Source organism: Falco naumanni, chromosome 6 (assembly GCF_017639655.2).
Source record: "Falco naumanni isolate bFalNau1 chromosome 6, bFalNau1.pat, whole genome shotgun sequence".
NCBI lineage: Eukaryota > Metazoa > Chordata > Aves > Falconiformes > Falconidae > Falco > Falco naumanni.
The window spans coordinates 80,523,202-80,539,190 of NC_054059.1; the positions used below are offsets into that span (position 1 = coordinate 80,523,202).

At 43.9% G+C, this 15,989-nt stretch overlaps 1 protein-coding gene across 1 annotated transcript in view; it reads right to left on the reverse strand.

Annotated features, from left to right (window-relative positions):
* Positions 1 to 377: 377 nt before the first annotated feature.
* Positions 378 to 15,989, reverse strand: part of RUNX2 (RUNX family transcription factor 2) — a 36,913-nt gene continuing 21,301 nt past the window's right edge. Inside the window, exon 4 of the mRNA XM_040599376.1 lies at positions 378 to 964. Within this exon, the coding sequence (XP_040455310.1) occupies positions 486 to 964 (479 nt within the window). The 3' untranslated portion in view covers positions 378 to 485. The remainder of the gene's footprint in view (positions 965 to 15,989) is intronic.

Here is a 15,989-nt window from a genome sequence, read left to right on the forward strand (position 1 = left end):
GAGTCCGTTCTCTCCTCATTGGCAATATACTCACTAGTTATCACAACACTCTAGATAAAAAAAAAAAAAAAAAAAAAAAAAAAAAACAACAAACAAAAAAGGAAAAAAGGAAAAAAAAAATTAGGGGGGTGATTTGTGTGTGTGTGTGTGTGAGTGTGTGTGTGTGTGTGTGTAAAAAGTACATTTTAAATATAAACCAAAGCAAAATGGTTCCATGGAAAAAAAATAATTATGTTCTTTGATCCGCATAATCAGAAACATAGGTTGTGGTGTGTTGGTAACTCTTGTGTTATTTATGGCCATTATCATCCCATCTACACAGTTGCACATATTGGTAAAATGTATTAAAAAAAAAAAACAAAAAAAAAACCAACAAAAAAAAAAACCAGAAAAACCAGGCACTTCGTAGTTACTTGACCGTTTGGTTTGGGTTTGTTTTTGGTTTTTTTTGGCTCGCGGAGGTCAGGCCGGCTACAGAAGAAATCTCAGTACGGCCTCCAAACGGACTCATCCATTCTGCCACTAGAATTCAAGACAGTTGGGGAGCTGCTGTGGCTGCCATCCGCCTCCACCCCGTCACTCTGGTTGGGCAAGTTAGGGTTTAACAGCGTGCTGCCGTTGGATGTGGTGGTGCACGGAGGAAGCATCCTGGAGGGGGAGCGGTCCCCTCCCGGCACCATGGGGAACTGGTATGATCCTGACGAAGTGCCATAGTAGAGATATGGAGTGCTGCTGGTCTGGAAAGGTCCACTTTGGTTTTGGGAAGAGCCGGGGTAGGGTGGTGGTAGGTAGGTGTGGTAGTGAGTGGTTGCGGACATACCCAGTGACATGCCTGAGGTGACTGGCGGTGTATAGGTAAAGGTGGCTGGATAGTGCATTCGTGGGTTGGAGAAGCGGCTCTCAGTGAGGGATGAAATGCTTGTGAACTGCCTGGGATCTGAAAATGGGCCCAGCTCTGAAGCACCTAAAAAATTATAACAAAAGACGGGGGAAAACAATTCTGTAAATACCATTTTTCGTATCAAGTGATGATAGAATTTTATTTTTCTAAGAACACCCACTTCTTTTGGCCCCCAAGAGAACAGCAGATCATATCAAATAATACATTGCAAGGAACAGAGTCATACACCTGTCTTCTACAAGTGCTGGGCCAAACTCATCCCTGGTCTAACTCCACCGATGCCAATGGAGGGACCGGCATTGCCATCCTGAAGTGGTCGAGGGTCACAACAGGGGGTGTTGAAAAATAATCTCAAAAATCAAGAGACTGAAAAAGAGCCAAAAAGAAAAAGATGGATTTGGAGGTGATTTGCCTTCTGGTTTCTGAGCTTTGAGGGTTACGTATCTCTGGTTTTTTTGCCTTAGCCTCTCAAGAAACTCAGGTCTGGTTGCTGAGATTCCCACCTGGAAGCTGAGATTCCCACCTCAGCACACACCTTTGGGAGCTGGGGTTTCAAGAAAAGCAGAAATTACCGTGCAACTTGTAACAAAACTACCAGAGCTGGCAACACCAAGTTAGTTGCACCACTGACACCAGGGGAGTTACACCGGGGGTGACTAAGACCCACTTCTTTCCTTAAATCAATTTATTTAGGTGAGAATCTGCTCAGCTACTTCCTATAGCCGAAAAATATTATTTGTTGCATCCGAAGGATAGGGAAGGCCACTGAGCCGATAGCAAAGATGCAGATCTTACTTTTCACTGCAATTGATGGAAAATTACAAGCCCAACGCTCTTTTTGCCATTGAAAAAAAAGTTGTTTTCATATGTAGTCTGTGCAGTCTGGTTGAAAAAAAGACCACACAGTTTATGGCAACTGTGAACGTCTGGATGGTAACACTGTGGATTGGAGGCTAACGCGAAACAGGGATGGGTAAACTCATTTTGCCTAATTTCAAATCCCACATCAAACACCCAAAGTTTCGTAGCAGAACTGGAAAGCAAACATTAGTAGCTTGGTGATCTGCTTAGGAGACTGTGGGATGGACAGGAGCAGAAGAAAAAGATGGTGAAAGCTCGCGCTGAGAGCCAGAAATGTGGAAAACAAAAAGGGTGTGGGAAAAGGGAGGGGGGAAAGAGAAAAAGACTAATGCAGAAGTGCAGTGCAGGAGGAGGCAAATGCTTTGGCCACTCTGCAGTAGATACATATACACATACTTATAGAGAGCTGAAAAAAGTGGGGTAGAAATAAAGGGGAAAAATAATGAAATCAAATGGACTTTCCCTGTGCTTCCCAGCTGACATTTCTACAGCTTTACAGTCCTCTAGATCCAAGGGTTCACTCATCTCTGCCAATCTGCCAAATCTGATTTAACTGAAAGGAAAATACAGCATCTTCTAGATGTCAAACTGATGTGCTAAACACTGAAACGCTCTGTGTATCCTCAATATAAGATGAAGCCATGCCTGCCCTGGCAGAGAGGCTTTGGATCTGACCTGATGCTTCTGGTGTGAAGAAGGCAGGTCCCTTCAGCCCTTCTGCCCTTGGCCCCCTACAGCACCCACCATGGGTTGCTACCATAAACCACAAACTCAACAGACCCTGCCACCTTATGTGGGACATACTGTGATTTAGATCACTGTTCTCTCCTGTTCTACCAGCTCATTTAACCCACACCTTCAATGACCCCTAAAAGCAGCAGGGGGGCTCAGGCACAGCTTGGGTTCAGGCTGGAGGACCTGGGCCACAGCCAGCCAAGCATCCTGATCACGGAGCCTGAAACCTGGGGATTATAATCTGCCCGTCTCAAAAGATGTTTAGTGCAGAGCTTTAAATGGGCTATAAAAGCCCATTTTTAACTCTGATGACAATGTGATTACTATTATCTTTATCTGGAACTGAATCAGTGACCTACGGGTGAATGGGTCTGTCTCCATCATCAACCCCTCCAACCACAGCCCCATGGAATGTAATATAACTTGTACCTTTACAGCAAACACTCTACTACTTGATGCAACTTCTTTCGTTCCCAACTGCAAACAATAGCCAGAGGCGATACCACCCAGATTCAAAGCTGTAATTTTGGAACACTATCCTTTATATTGTGAACAGGTCTGATACGTATCTGGAAATATAAGGTTAGAACATAATTTCCCCAGCTGCTCAAAATACTGAGTTTCAATCTGCTACTGCTTATTCTCCTTTATTTTTTTTTCTTGTATTGTTGTTGCAACTCTCCCAACAAGAACAGAGTTGCTCTTAGTTTACCTTGATAGAAGCTAAACAGGAGATTTATAATCAAAGGTAGAATTGGTATGAGTGTAAGGGTGTAGAAGAACATCAGCATTTTGATTTCTTTGCAACCAGTACTTTTTTTTTTTTAACTAAATAACAAACTATCCATACAGTTTTACACATTAAAAGGCAATCCCCCTTTCAGGGCTAGACCCAAATATTATCTGTATGGGTGCTGCCAAGAGATCATGCATGTGTTGAATGACTGGGAATGTGCACACCACACGTAGGAATTTCTAATGTGGGGCTACAGACCTCCTTACATACCCTAGTAAATCCACACTTGTTTGTTTTTACGGTTGCTTGTAAAGCACAATCCTATTTACCTAAAGGCCAAATAACCATAACCCTTTCTTATCTCACGGATGGCTGTGTCTGCGTGGTTCCTGCACACTCACTCCTCCAACCCCTGTTTTGTCCAAATGCCTTTTGCTGTCTCCATAACTCCCTGCAGTAGGCTGCAATTTGTTCCCAGCCTTCTGTATCTCCATTGTGTAAAGCTATTTTTGGAGATCAGGAAGTTTTCTGTGATGTTTGTTCTAAAGTGTCCTTTCTAAGTGAGTCTAGAAACTTCTTAAAAAATCACCTCTAAAACTCAGCTCCTTGCCAGCCTCACTGCTATTCAATCTCACTGACACATTTTCACCCACCTCCTCCTCCTCCTCCTCCACCACCTCCTCCTCCTCCTCCTCCTCTTTCTGTGTGACCTCCTTGTCTTGAGGTTGATTTTGGTTCTAACTTGGAAACACCATATGCATATTCATGTATATGTGTTTAGCTCTTTGCCAGAGTGGGAAGATAAATAGCTCTTCTGGGTATGGCACCCATCTTTGTATATCTAGTTGTGCACAAATAGCGATGTCGATCAGCAATATAGTAACATGACAGTGCAAGTAAATAATTTATTAATTCATCTCCCCAGCAGGATTAAAGATTTATGCTGATTTTAACTCCGTCAGAGCAAGAAAACAATTTGCATCTGTGAATTCCTGCTCTCGTGATAGCTTGTATTAAATGGGTGAAGCACAAATCCTCTGCCCTACATCGTGGCCGCAAGATTGTGAAACCACACTTCTACAAAAAGAAGAGACTTTTATTTTGTGCCACCAGAAAGAGAAGCACAGCAATAAGCACAGCAAGTGATCTTCTTTTCCTATACAGTCTGACCAGCTCACTGTGCTTGACAATATGGGGGGGGCGGGGGGCAGGATATTTTTAAAAAACCTCTTTACATCTGAATGAGTCCGGGTTAAACTGTTTTTAATCTTCCAAGCTGATTCCTCCCTAACCTAGCACTCAAGTTTTCTGAGAGCTACAGTTTAGAACAGAAAAGTGGTCATGTTAATATGCCAATATATATGCTAACATCCTAGATTCAAGAATACTGCTCCAGTGTGTTTCATATTTAGAATAAGAACAATTAAAATTCCATGTGGTTTCACTTATTTTGACGCAGAAGCCTCATTAAAAACCCTAGACTTGGGCATTTGCCAGTAGCCGACTAAAATGGTTTTTCATTCGCGCTTAAAAACCAATTTTACCTGTTGCAGCTTTGCAACTCTACTGTTTCCAGCTGAATGTGTACCGTGGTCATTTCTCTTTTTCAGTTTACAGATGCTAGGTAATGCCAGTTAATGTTCATTTCTCAATTAATAAGGTGTGCTTGTGGTTTGCAGAAAATAAGGCAACAAATTTCTGCCAGGTTTACAGCACTTTGGCCAATCGCTTCCAATTATTAAAGATCATAATGTACCATGGATAGATTAACTCCTTGTGGGTATAGCAAGCTGACGTCTACTTTAAAGGGTTATAGGGTAATTTTATAACTTACAAATATTGCAATTTGCTTTGTTATTTTACACTGTAAGTGCACCACCGAAAAAAAAGGCCTTCTTGGCTTCTCACATATTTCCAATAGAGAAACTTCTAGCACATCAAGTCAATGCATAATCATTGGATGCAAGAAAACAGAGGGGTGCTGTATTGAAGAGTCACTGAACAGTCTGTCTCAAGGAAATTTGGCTACATATAGTTAAATATATTTACCAGTAGCTAAATGATTTACTTGTGTTTTGGGGAACTTGAGTGTTAAGACATTCGCTGAAGTAGAGACTAGGTTTTGTGGGTTTTTGTTCAATGGTTTGATTCAGGCTGGGACATAGCACTAATTGATCTATTAAAACTGGTTTTTCCTTCCCTAACATCTACATCTATGCATTATATGTACAGCTTGGATTACTTACAGCTGATAGTATTGCCTCGTATGAAGTGTGCCGCGCACTTCCCACGATGAGACAATTTTCAGTCTCTTACAGCTTTGCCAAACTTTAAGCATTCTGGCTGAAATTGTCCATGCTGGGCGTCTGTCTCAGACTAAATTGTGATTTATGCATTTATTTGTTTTTAAAATTTCAGCTGAAACTCTTCTGCTGGGAAAAATATATTGTTTTACTAATCTTAAACTCTGAGGAGCCTTCCTTTGAAAAGCTGTACCAGTTCCATGCTTTGAAGTAAGGACTTGAACTTTGGAATAGGAGTGGCTTTTGTGTGAGAGCTGTTGCCATGAAAATCCAGCCAAACATGAACAAATCAGAAGCATTCTGACTAAAAATGGGCAGAAGAGTCTGTGCCCCTACAAAGACACTTGTCCAGAGACTGGAATGAAATCCAGGAGTCCCAAGTCCCAGCATTTTTTCTGCAAATACTGCTGGAACACGGGGACATCCCCACCCATCCCTGTGTCAGTACTGATCAAGAATTGGTTCATCGGTGGCTCCATTCGCAGGAATGGCAGAAGTCAAAGGAGCCCATGCGGATGTTTGTATGGTATGGCAAAGAAAAATTTAGGAAGGTGGGGTTACTTGGGTTTTGCTTTTTTTTTAGAAATCTGAGAAACTATAAACACAACTAGAGAGAAACAAAAGGAGATTATTAAGGTTACCATGTGAAGAGTGAGAAAGTTAGGCAATACCAGCATTCACGTTATTTCTCCACAGGCACTACGATACAGCATTCAACTACGGGAGAAGATGCTACTCCTTTTACACAAAACCTCCCTGCAGGCATCATGGAAGCTGACCTCCCCTGGAGTTGTATCAGAGTTGAGGAATAGAGGAGCCCATTGTCTATATATACCCCAAATCCACTGCTGCAAGAAATCAGAAGGGGTGTAGTGAACAAGGCAAGGGAGACCCGATTGTTTCCTGAGCAAACTGGATTTTGTACGTCTTTCTGCCACATGGCTCCTACATGACTCAGTTGAAACCTCTCCAAATCACATTTTCATTTCTCTCATTTTCTGTGCCCAGCAAAGATGTTGGCTTCTGATTCGCATGTGTGTTAAATATTCACAGCTGTGGCTGAAGCCAACAGGATCATAGGTCTCCACAGAAGGCCAAAGACAGAAAAAAAATCCTGCTGTAGGTGACACAAAGAAGGTGCACTGAATTACGCCAGACCTTAGAGTCAGTCTCAGTATTCTTTTTAACACGCATTCTTTCTTTCTTGGGAATATTGCACTGCAACAAACTGTATACGAATGCTACGGCAGAAATATTAGAACAAAGGCCATCAAGAAATTAAGAATTGCTTCTTCAGAGCAGATTTTAATGCTCTGCAATAAGCAAGGCCTGAGGAAATGCAAAGAACAAGAAGAAAACAAAATATTGAAGAGCTGCTCATTAAGTTAGCACTGTCCATCTTGTGCACTGAATGAGACAGGAATCCCGTGGGAAAAATATCATGTGATCCTGTAATTAAAATCTGTAATAAAATGCATAAGCAGAATGAGGCTGATTTAAAGTTGCACAGGCAATGTAAATACTGAGATTTCCCAATTTCTGAGCACTTAGTTTTGCAATCTTCAGGATTCTTTGGGATGTGTTTGGATGGGGGGGGAGTGATTATTTGCTAGCTGCATCTCTGTTTTCTCCAAGCATCCCTCTGTATCAGGGGTAGAGTGTTATTTTTGCTCTTCATTTTCCTGCTAGCAAGTGTTTACTGAATCACACACAGCATGATCCTTCTCCTGCCTCCTTCCAGGCCAGCCTTGACTCTCCAAAGGTGCTGTACCACCTTCCCTCTGGACGCCACTGCAGGATGGAGCCTGGGACTGCAGTTTCCAGGGATCCCAAACCCCTTCCTCCTGTACCTGTCCCTTGCTGTAGCTGTTAGGTCCCGATCCTGCAAACCTACACTGGCGCTCAGCACCGTGCCAGAGCTCAGGGACACTCCTCCCACACATCCACCACTGAGCATGTGTCTACGTGCTGCAAGGGCCAGGGTCATGCAGTGCCACAAAAGCAACAGACAGGACCTCTCCCTCCCTGGTTCAATTTTGGGATGAGAGTGCGTCATTTGGATACTTGCAACCATTTATCATAAGAAATGCTATGTTTTCAAATGCCCTTTACCTCCCTTTAATTCAGAAAAAAAAATCAGGAAAAAAAATCCCAACCATTTTACATCTTTTTTTATTTCTTTTCCCTTTTTTTCCTCAGGTTACCCCAAGCAGGTCTGGCAAACAATAGCAGCAGAAAAGGTGTGAACTCCCCCTCCCCCCTCTTTCCTTCACCTCAATAAGGTGTTAACTTCAAGGCCTAGTTGGGACCATTTAAACAGCAATATTATTAAGCACAACAGTCTCACAAAAGTCAGAGGGAGGAAGGAACATTTTAACCCCTTCAGAGCTTCACGCACAACAGGTGAGAACATAATACTAGTGCATCTCTTCTCGGCATCCTTCAGAACCCCAGTTCACATGGTACACTGCATGCTTGTGCCTTCCGGCGTTTAGGTAACAGGGCTTTGGCACCTAAATACTATGGATTAATCTGCAGATAGATGTATTCACTGAATTTATGGTGCAGCACCTAAGCCCTTTGCTGGGAGAAACACCCCATAAAAAACATAGTTAGCAGCGACCATTAAAGTACCACTCATGCAAATAATGGAGTGTTTCCCAAGCAGAGCTGTTAGATTGCTTAACGGTAAAATCGGGGTCTCTTTGCACTTCTCCGGCCTGGGCTACATCATTACCTGCCCTGCTCCCTTAATAGAACTTTTCTGCTGGATGAACTGTGATTTTCTTTAGGCATCTAAGTCTTACTGGGTGACACTATGCATCTAAACACAGGTGGCTGCTGGCTGCACCTGAAGAGGTAGCTCATCTTAGGAACATCAATGGGTAGAAATTCCTCCCATGTGTGGAAAAAAGCAACAACACACCCCTCCTAGGTGGACTGTTGGGAGCAGAAATGGAGCTATGAAAGCATCAGTCATCACTGTCTCATTTATAGATGTTGCTTCTTGTGAAGCTGCACTTATACAGGACTCATAAACCTTTCTAATGAGAACCACAGGAGGGGGACAAATGGTCACATTACAGAAATGTGTTCTTGGCTAAAAGTTGTGACCTTCCACCCGTGGATGCCCGTTGACCTGGTGTGATGGGGAGCCTCTGAAGTTCTTAGTCTTTGCTATCCCATCTCAGCGACTTCAGTCTGTAGCTGTCAAGGGTGATTCAGGTGGAAGGGAATTGGTACTATATCAAAAGCCCCCTGCTTTTTTAAAGTCTCAGGCCATCTACGCACTGCATTGGAAGCAAAAAGTAAATAACATTTCCTGGAAATAAGTCTAGCAGCAATACAACACTGCACGGCACAAATGCACGTGCAGGCGCTTCTCACTCTTGGTTCAGTTTTCCCCAGTTTTTCCTGCCTGAATTTTAGCCACTGCTGTTTTTCACCAGCCCCAGCCGAAATGCATCAGAAGGAACATTTGAGGCTTTTCTTGGATAGCAACCTCAACGCGCTGCATACAGCAAGGGGGTGAAACCACAGGGCTGAGCACTGCGATGCATGCATGGCGATGGTGAGCGTCAGTACAAGAATCCGGTATAAATCTAGTGAATGGGAAGATAATATACGTTGGGGCTAGCAGTCTACTTTATTACTTTTTTTTTTTTTTTTTTTGGCAGAAAAATGTGCCTAAACTATCCAGTATAAATATTTGTTTCCAATGTTGTCATGAATTGTACTTTTCCACTGCATGCTAGCAACTCAGAAATACCATCTGATCCTCAAGCAGACACAAAGAAACTATGTTTTGCAGGGGTGGGGAGAGGGGGGGAAGCCCTTGGCATTGCTCTGTAATTTCACCCTTTAAACCCCTCTTTTTTCCTCCCCATCCAAGTTTTCCTTTCCAATCTCATTCAACTAATACACGTCCCTCCTGAGGACAGAGGATTCCTTGCTGGTTCTTGATTAAGAGTTTTTAAGAAGCCGGGAAGGAAGATATTCTTTGAAACTGGATCTACTGTAGGATGGGAGCCAGCACACAGGACACCGTGTCTTTCAGAGAGGGCCACACACAGTGCCACTCCAGTCATATGACTTCTCTGTCACATCCTGAAGCCATTTCCAGCTCGTGTGCGAGTTTGTACTCCCATTTAGAAAAGGATGGGATATATTGGGAACACACATATGGAAACACTTTCAGGGAATCAGTTTCCATGAAATCCATAATAAGCCAAGTGGCTTCAGATGTGGCAGTGTGCCTCAGATTAGCCAAAAAAAAAAAAAAAAAAAAAAAAGAAAAAGAAAGGGGGGGGGGGGGGAAGAGAAAATAAGAGAAGGAAGGACAAACCTACTCTTTCAGCCTTTATTTCAGTTTCAAGGGGAAAAAAAAAGAAAGAAATTAAAAACCACAAATGACTTATGGCTACCAAAATAGGGAGCAAAAAAATGCAACTAATGACAGCACTCCTCCCTCCCCCAAATAACGGCACTGCTATCAGTGCTGCCGCGGCTCCCGGAGAGCCCTGCCAGCACGTCGAGCGCGCGTGGGGCTGCCGGAGCTGTTGCCTTGTCTGCACCGGCACGCGTGGGTCGGGCAGGGCGCCCACCCTCCGATAACGTCTGCAGGCGATTAACAGCATTTCCAAAAAGCGCAGCTTGGTGATAAACTTGTTGGTTAAATAAATCTCCCGAGAAAGGCTGAATTTAGGAGGGGACATCCTCTGGATGTGGTTGACTGTACCCGGGTTGTATTAAAAGCAGGATTTATGGTGGGGATGATGTGTTGGGTGTGGGGCAGTGGTGTCAGGCAGGGGGGTGGGTATCATCTGCCTGGTGTGCTCCGGTGGCCAGGAGCCAAAAGTCACAGGTAACTCCCAGGTGCCCTCAGTGATGGGCACAGTGAGCAGGAGACAGGGAACACCTAGCCCAAGTTCAGCTGATCCCAAACGGCGCAGCAAAGGGCCGGGGCCCACATCAGTCCTGGGCAAGAGGGAAGTGGCCACCTCATCCAAGCTAGCGTGGTGCCGGGATAATTTTTGCATGACTGAGGAAGTGGGAAGAAGATGGAGCAAGTGGCAGGAGTTCAAGCGGGAACCGATGAGATGCTACGTGCATCTCTGTGACAGCTAGCCACGTTTTTATCACGAGAAAATAACCAGGAATTTGGCTGCTAATTGGGGCCGTATACTACAAACCCTACTTTTCCTGACAAACAAATGACTCCACAAATAGTCCCTCTGTTTTCAATAGGGTTATTTGCGGTAGGAGGGACCACCCAACACGAGAGGATCAGGCCCTCCACTCCCTCTCTCTGCAGCTCACTTAAACTTTCCACAGCCAAATCCCAACACAAAAATCCCCACGAATGGTGAAGTTTTTTTTCTCGCTGCTGCTGGAAAAGCCCTGGACAAGAAGCTCTGTGGAAAGGTCTCGTGTGCTATTAATATGATGCTCTCCCTGACTTCCGCCTGCAAAATGGGGATTTGCAATTTGTTTCTCAGGCTGCCTCTCTCCACTTGAGCCCCAGCACAGCTAACTAACTGAAAACTTCTGCATCAAGGAGAAGGTCTCTTTTAAAGTTTTGCTTGGCTTTGCTTTCAAAGAGTTGTCTGTATATTTTAGAATATGTAGAATTTGCCTTTGATTTAAACCTCTCTCTTAACAATAGACAAGAGACGATTTCTCTACTGAGCAATTTAAACAAAAACAAACATATTTTGGTTACCCGGACCTTGTTCACAAAATGCCTTTTCTTTTTTTTTTTTTTTTTCCTTTCCAGAGAAAAATCAAACCCTACAAATTCTGATGCTTCTGGCCAAAAAACCTTAAATTCACAAACGTAGATAGTCCAGTATTTTTTTCCCCTGAACAATATTGTACACAGAGGAAGAAAAAGCACCTTCCAAGCCTCCAGACATCCACAAAACACACACCACCACCCCATCTAAACAATCAAAAACACACTTTTCCCCTCCGAAACAATTTCTCCTTTCAATGGACACTGTCAGCCTCAGTCCCTGTCCATGCCCAGGGCTATGGTGTTGGGTTTTTTTCTCCTCCCTGGTCCGAAGTCCTGTGTCCTTGCAGGCTAAACAGACACACCTCGACCTACCGGGAGGCAGCTGAAAGCAGCCGCTTGTGTTCGGACCAGGAGCTGCGCAGGAGCCCGCAAGAGCAGCCGCTCCAAAGGCGATGAGGGCACTTAGCCCACAGATTGCTTCTGAGTACTGGAGAAACGAGAAGGGAGATACCAGGGAGGCATTTCCATCTTAGGTTAAGGATTTTAGCAGCAGGCAATACAACACTGTTGGAGTGAAAACAGTGGAAAATAACTCACCCAGTGACGGTCAGAGCTCTTTTCCTTACAGTGAGAACACATTTCCCCCAAGTAACACAAACAGTGGTAACATCAGGCCAAGATAAAATTGTCAAACATGCCAGCATGACCCAAGATCCACCAGTCAAAGGAATTTCAGGAGGACTCAGGGTGCGAAGAAGCCCTACAGGAAGCTGAGTGGGGGAACACCGAGCTGACCCACTGTGCCCGTCGCATGGAGCAGAGTGAGAGCAGCTGGGGGACGTCACAACCCACAGCAGTGCAGGAGCAAAGTTGTGGCTCTCGACAAGCCACAGAGCAGGACTGGCCACCATGCAGTGTAGACTGTCCCAAGTCACCACAAGACAGAGAAAACTGCACGCAACCATTGGGCTGTTTTTGCTAGAGCTGCTGCTTTTACATCTAAAAGTCAAAAATACTGACCAGCACAAAGACTACAGAGGCTTCAATCTGTGTGTTTAGGCCCTCAGTGCCCATATAGATACCGAAATGCCATCAAATTCAGCAGGACACAGATAGCTAAACATAGTTGTATAAGCAGGGCTAGAGGCACTGCAACCCTTTTTATATTTGGCATCATGTCACTTCAACAACGTATGATTGTCAATCTCATTTAATAAAAGCAGTGTAAAGCCTTCCATTTTTTTTTTTTTTTCATTCACTTCAGACCTACCCTGAGTTTCTTACTAATTTAAGGCAAACTACTGTAAGGTCAATTTCAACCCATGATATGCTTGTCCATACAGCATCTCCATTCATCTGCTGAGCTGAAGCTTAAACCAGGCCAACTTTGAACACCTCTAAATAAATGCTTCTTCTCCATAGTGTAAAGTCTGAATATGGTTTTTATCCTCCCAGGAAACTGTGATGAGAAAGAGAAACAGACTTTGGTCTGTAATAGCTCACATCATAAACATGCTTTAGGCTGTTTGCCGTATGGCAGCTTAGGCTATACCACTAGCAGCTCAAATCACTATTGATGGTCTAAACTTAAACCCCAAGTTACCACGTACCAGATAAACCACAGTAACAGTCACTTGAATGGCCACAGCCCATGGTAAATGTCAGATACTACAATTCTGTAACAGAGGATTAAGTTAAGGCTCGCCGCCTTGCGCTTGCCGTAGGCTGTAGAAATGCACACTCCTACCAAAGTCTAACTAAGCCCGTAGTTAAGCCAGGATATCCTGACTAGTCTCTGAATTTGCTTTATTTCAAAAGTGAGCTTGGATAACTTCTAACTGGACTGGTAAAAAAGAAATGTGTCATGGAGATATAGCACAGGATAACTGCATATCGGCAAAAAAAGCATATGTTATTGAGAAGTTTAGAAAGCCCACTTATCCATTAAAGCTGTTAAAAAGAGAAATGTGAGGCATTGCTTTCTGGCTTTTGCTACTGATTTGTTTTGTGACTTTGGGCATATAATTTAATTTTCCTGGCTAAATTTTGCTTGCTATAAGAAGGATATTTTAATACTTCGTATTAGCCAAGTGACAAAGGTCAGTAGCATGGTTTGGAAAATACTATGAAATCCTTCATTGGAAGATGTTGTAAAGTTACAAAGCTTAAAGGGAAAACCACTAGACATTTTTTATAAGCTCTTCAACAGGTGAAGACACAGAAAATGTCGAAGTCAGACAGAATAAAGCGAACGTGGCTTAAAAGAAAACTTTCATATGCAATCCCAATATCTGAAATAACGAAGAGGAGTACAAAGTCAGCCTAAATTATCGCCTTCATTTGTCTTCATCTGCTTGAGGAAGCAACAGCTAGAATTGCTTTCAACTAAGCGCCCCTCCAGCGCATCTGCAGAGCAGACCAGTGAGAGCAGAAGCTGGCCCGGCTGAGGACCAGGCACCGTGCTCCAGCTCCACTGCGGCTGGAATGGTTTCCTCCACGGGCAAGGAGCCTGTCCTCAAAACAGCTCCAAACCAGTCTGGCCCACCTACGTGGGCCAGGCCAAACTAGGAACTGGTTGGGTTTGGACTACCCTTAAACCCAGCTTCCTATCTAATTTTGGAATCTAATACGATGGCTCCTAATTAGGCTCCAGCGATACTTAGATCCTCCCCCACGCTCCTTTTCACCCATTAAAAAAAACAACATGGGTTGGCTTTTAGCAGGAATCAAAATGAAAGCAAAAACAAAAAATCCCTTTAGAGGGAGATATTTGAGAGAGGAAGAGGGAAGAAAGGGGGAAGAGAGATGCCTTTTTCCCATTGCCAGGATTCCTCTGTGGCTCCTCTGGCCATGCCAGCATCCACATCACAGTTCCCGGGGACTTCCTCTGAGGAGCTTCTGTGAGATGCCTCTTCCAATGAGCCATTTCATCTCAGGGTTATGTTGCAGAGATTTTGGGTCAGCAGCTCTCCTGGTGTTTTTGAGGCACTGGCTTCCCTTCCTAGTTGGTAAGACAGTCACTTTTGCAGAAGGTCTAATTTTCAGTTCTCAATCCCTAGCCCAGATCCCAGCCTTTGCAACCTGTGCCCCAGAGGCTATCCAAACGTTTATGCTCTTTCTCACACAGGTTTCTACTCTTCATCTTCCCACCGTCAATGCTGACAAACCCTACACAGCTCTAGGTCTGTTCACCATGCTGCAGCGATGACTCCCACTTTATGCCCAGCAGTCTCATTCAGAATCCCAGGGATATTTTGAATGTGTTCATACAGCTCTCATCGCTTCTCAAACATGTATTCATGTATCCTTTTATAACATTAGCTTTGGCTTCCTTTGGTTTTATTTTCTAAAAATCTTTTAACTTTACTGAAATATCTGCTTCAACCTTAATCAAGTTTTTTGGCTGGGATCTTTCCTTCTTTGGGACATGGTTTTGGTTTTGTTTTCAGTGGCAGCAATACACATGACTAGTTGGCTACACTTAACAGGAACGACCTGCAGACGTTTGACCCTGTTTCCGCACAGGGGGCACAGATCCTATGATCTCATGAAGTCCCTGTCAGTTCTGTATGACTACAACACTACAGACCTATAGGAAACAGAAAAGTTGATCTAGTGGCTCCTCTGTTCCCACCTACCAAAGGGTAAGAAGATTCACAGAGCCCTATCAACAGCTACTAAATGGAATCATCCCGATATAAACCTCCAGTTTTGGAAACCCCCTACAGCTTGGGAATATATATATATACTGGTCTTGCACTCCAGGGGAACTGAGCAAACACTTTTGGCCATGCTGAGAAGGTGATGGGTCCCACTGGACATTTGGTCTAACCTGGTGGGGCTAATATGCCCCACTCAGCTTTTCCAACGCTGATACTGACAAACAGTGCTTGCCTCTTATTGCAGGCTGTAATGAGCAGCTTTGTGCTTTCTTTCCTGCTGCCCCTGAAGCCTGGGAGGAGGTGAAGAGCCACCAAGTTATTTCAATACCCTCCTTCAAACATCATTCTTGCACCTCCTTTTGAGCTACTACCACCTGGCTCTAGTGAGGATGCAGCCAGAGCTATCACCTCGCTGGCTCTCTTCATCTTTCCTCAGTTCCCTCTTGTATTCTGTTGTACAGCTTGTAACCAGTTGTACTGCATGTAAGAGTGCAAATTAATAGAGGACAGGGCTGACCTCTTCCCCCTCCCCCCTTCTTTAATTGTATAGTCCTTAGCACAATGGGATCGGACTTCCAGATGCTACTGCAGTATGAACAGTATTAGCAGCTGCTGCCTATCGCACGGTCAGCCGTGATTCCAGCAAAGGCCCATTAGCTGTTCACAAATACAACCATGACTTTGATCACTGAACCACATCACCTGCAGCAGCCAAACTTGGGTGCTGCAGCTAAAGTCAAAACCTCATGTGAAATCTTAGCAAAGGGACTGGCAAGGGGACTGATCTCCAGCTCATGGAAATCTTTCTATCCCATGTTTAGCTTTCAACAAAACCCAGAACATAGTTTCAGCACAGAATTAAATACAGCAAGCTGTGTTTTTACAGACATCTATCACCTAAAGATGATGTGCCTTAGAGACTCAGTCTTGTACCTGTGCTGCAATCCTGCTTTCCAAGCAAGCCCATTGCACAGCCTGATTTTATATAAACTAAAACAAGGGGGACATGCCTTTAGCTGACGGTTTCATAATATTCTGCCAGTCCTAGACAGTG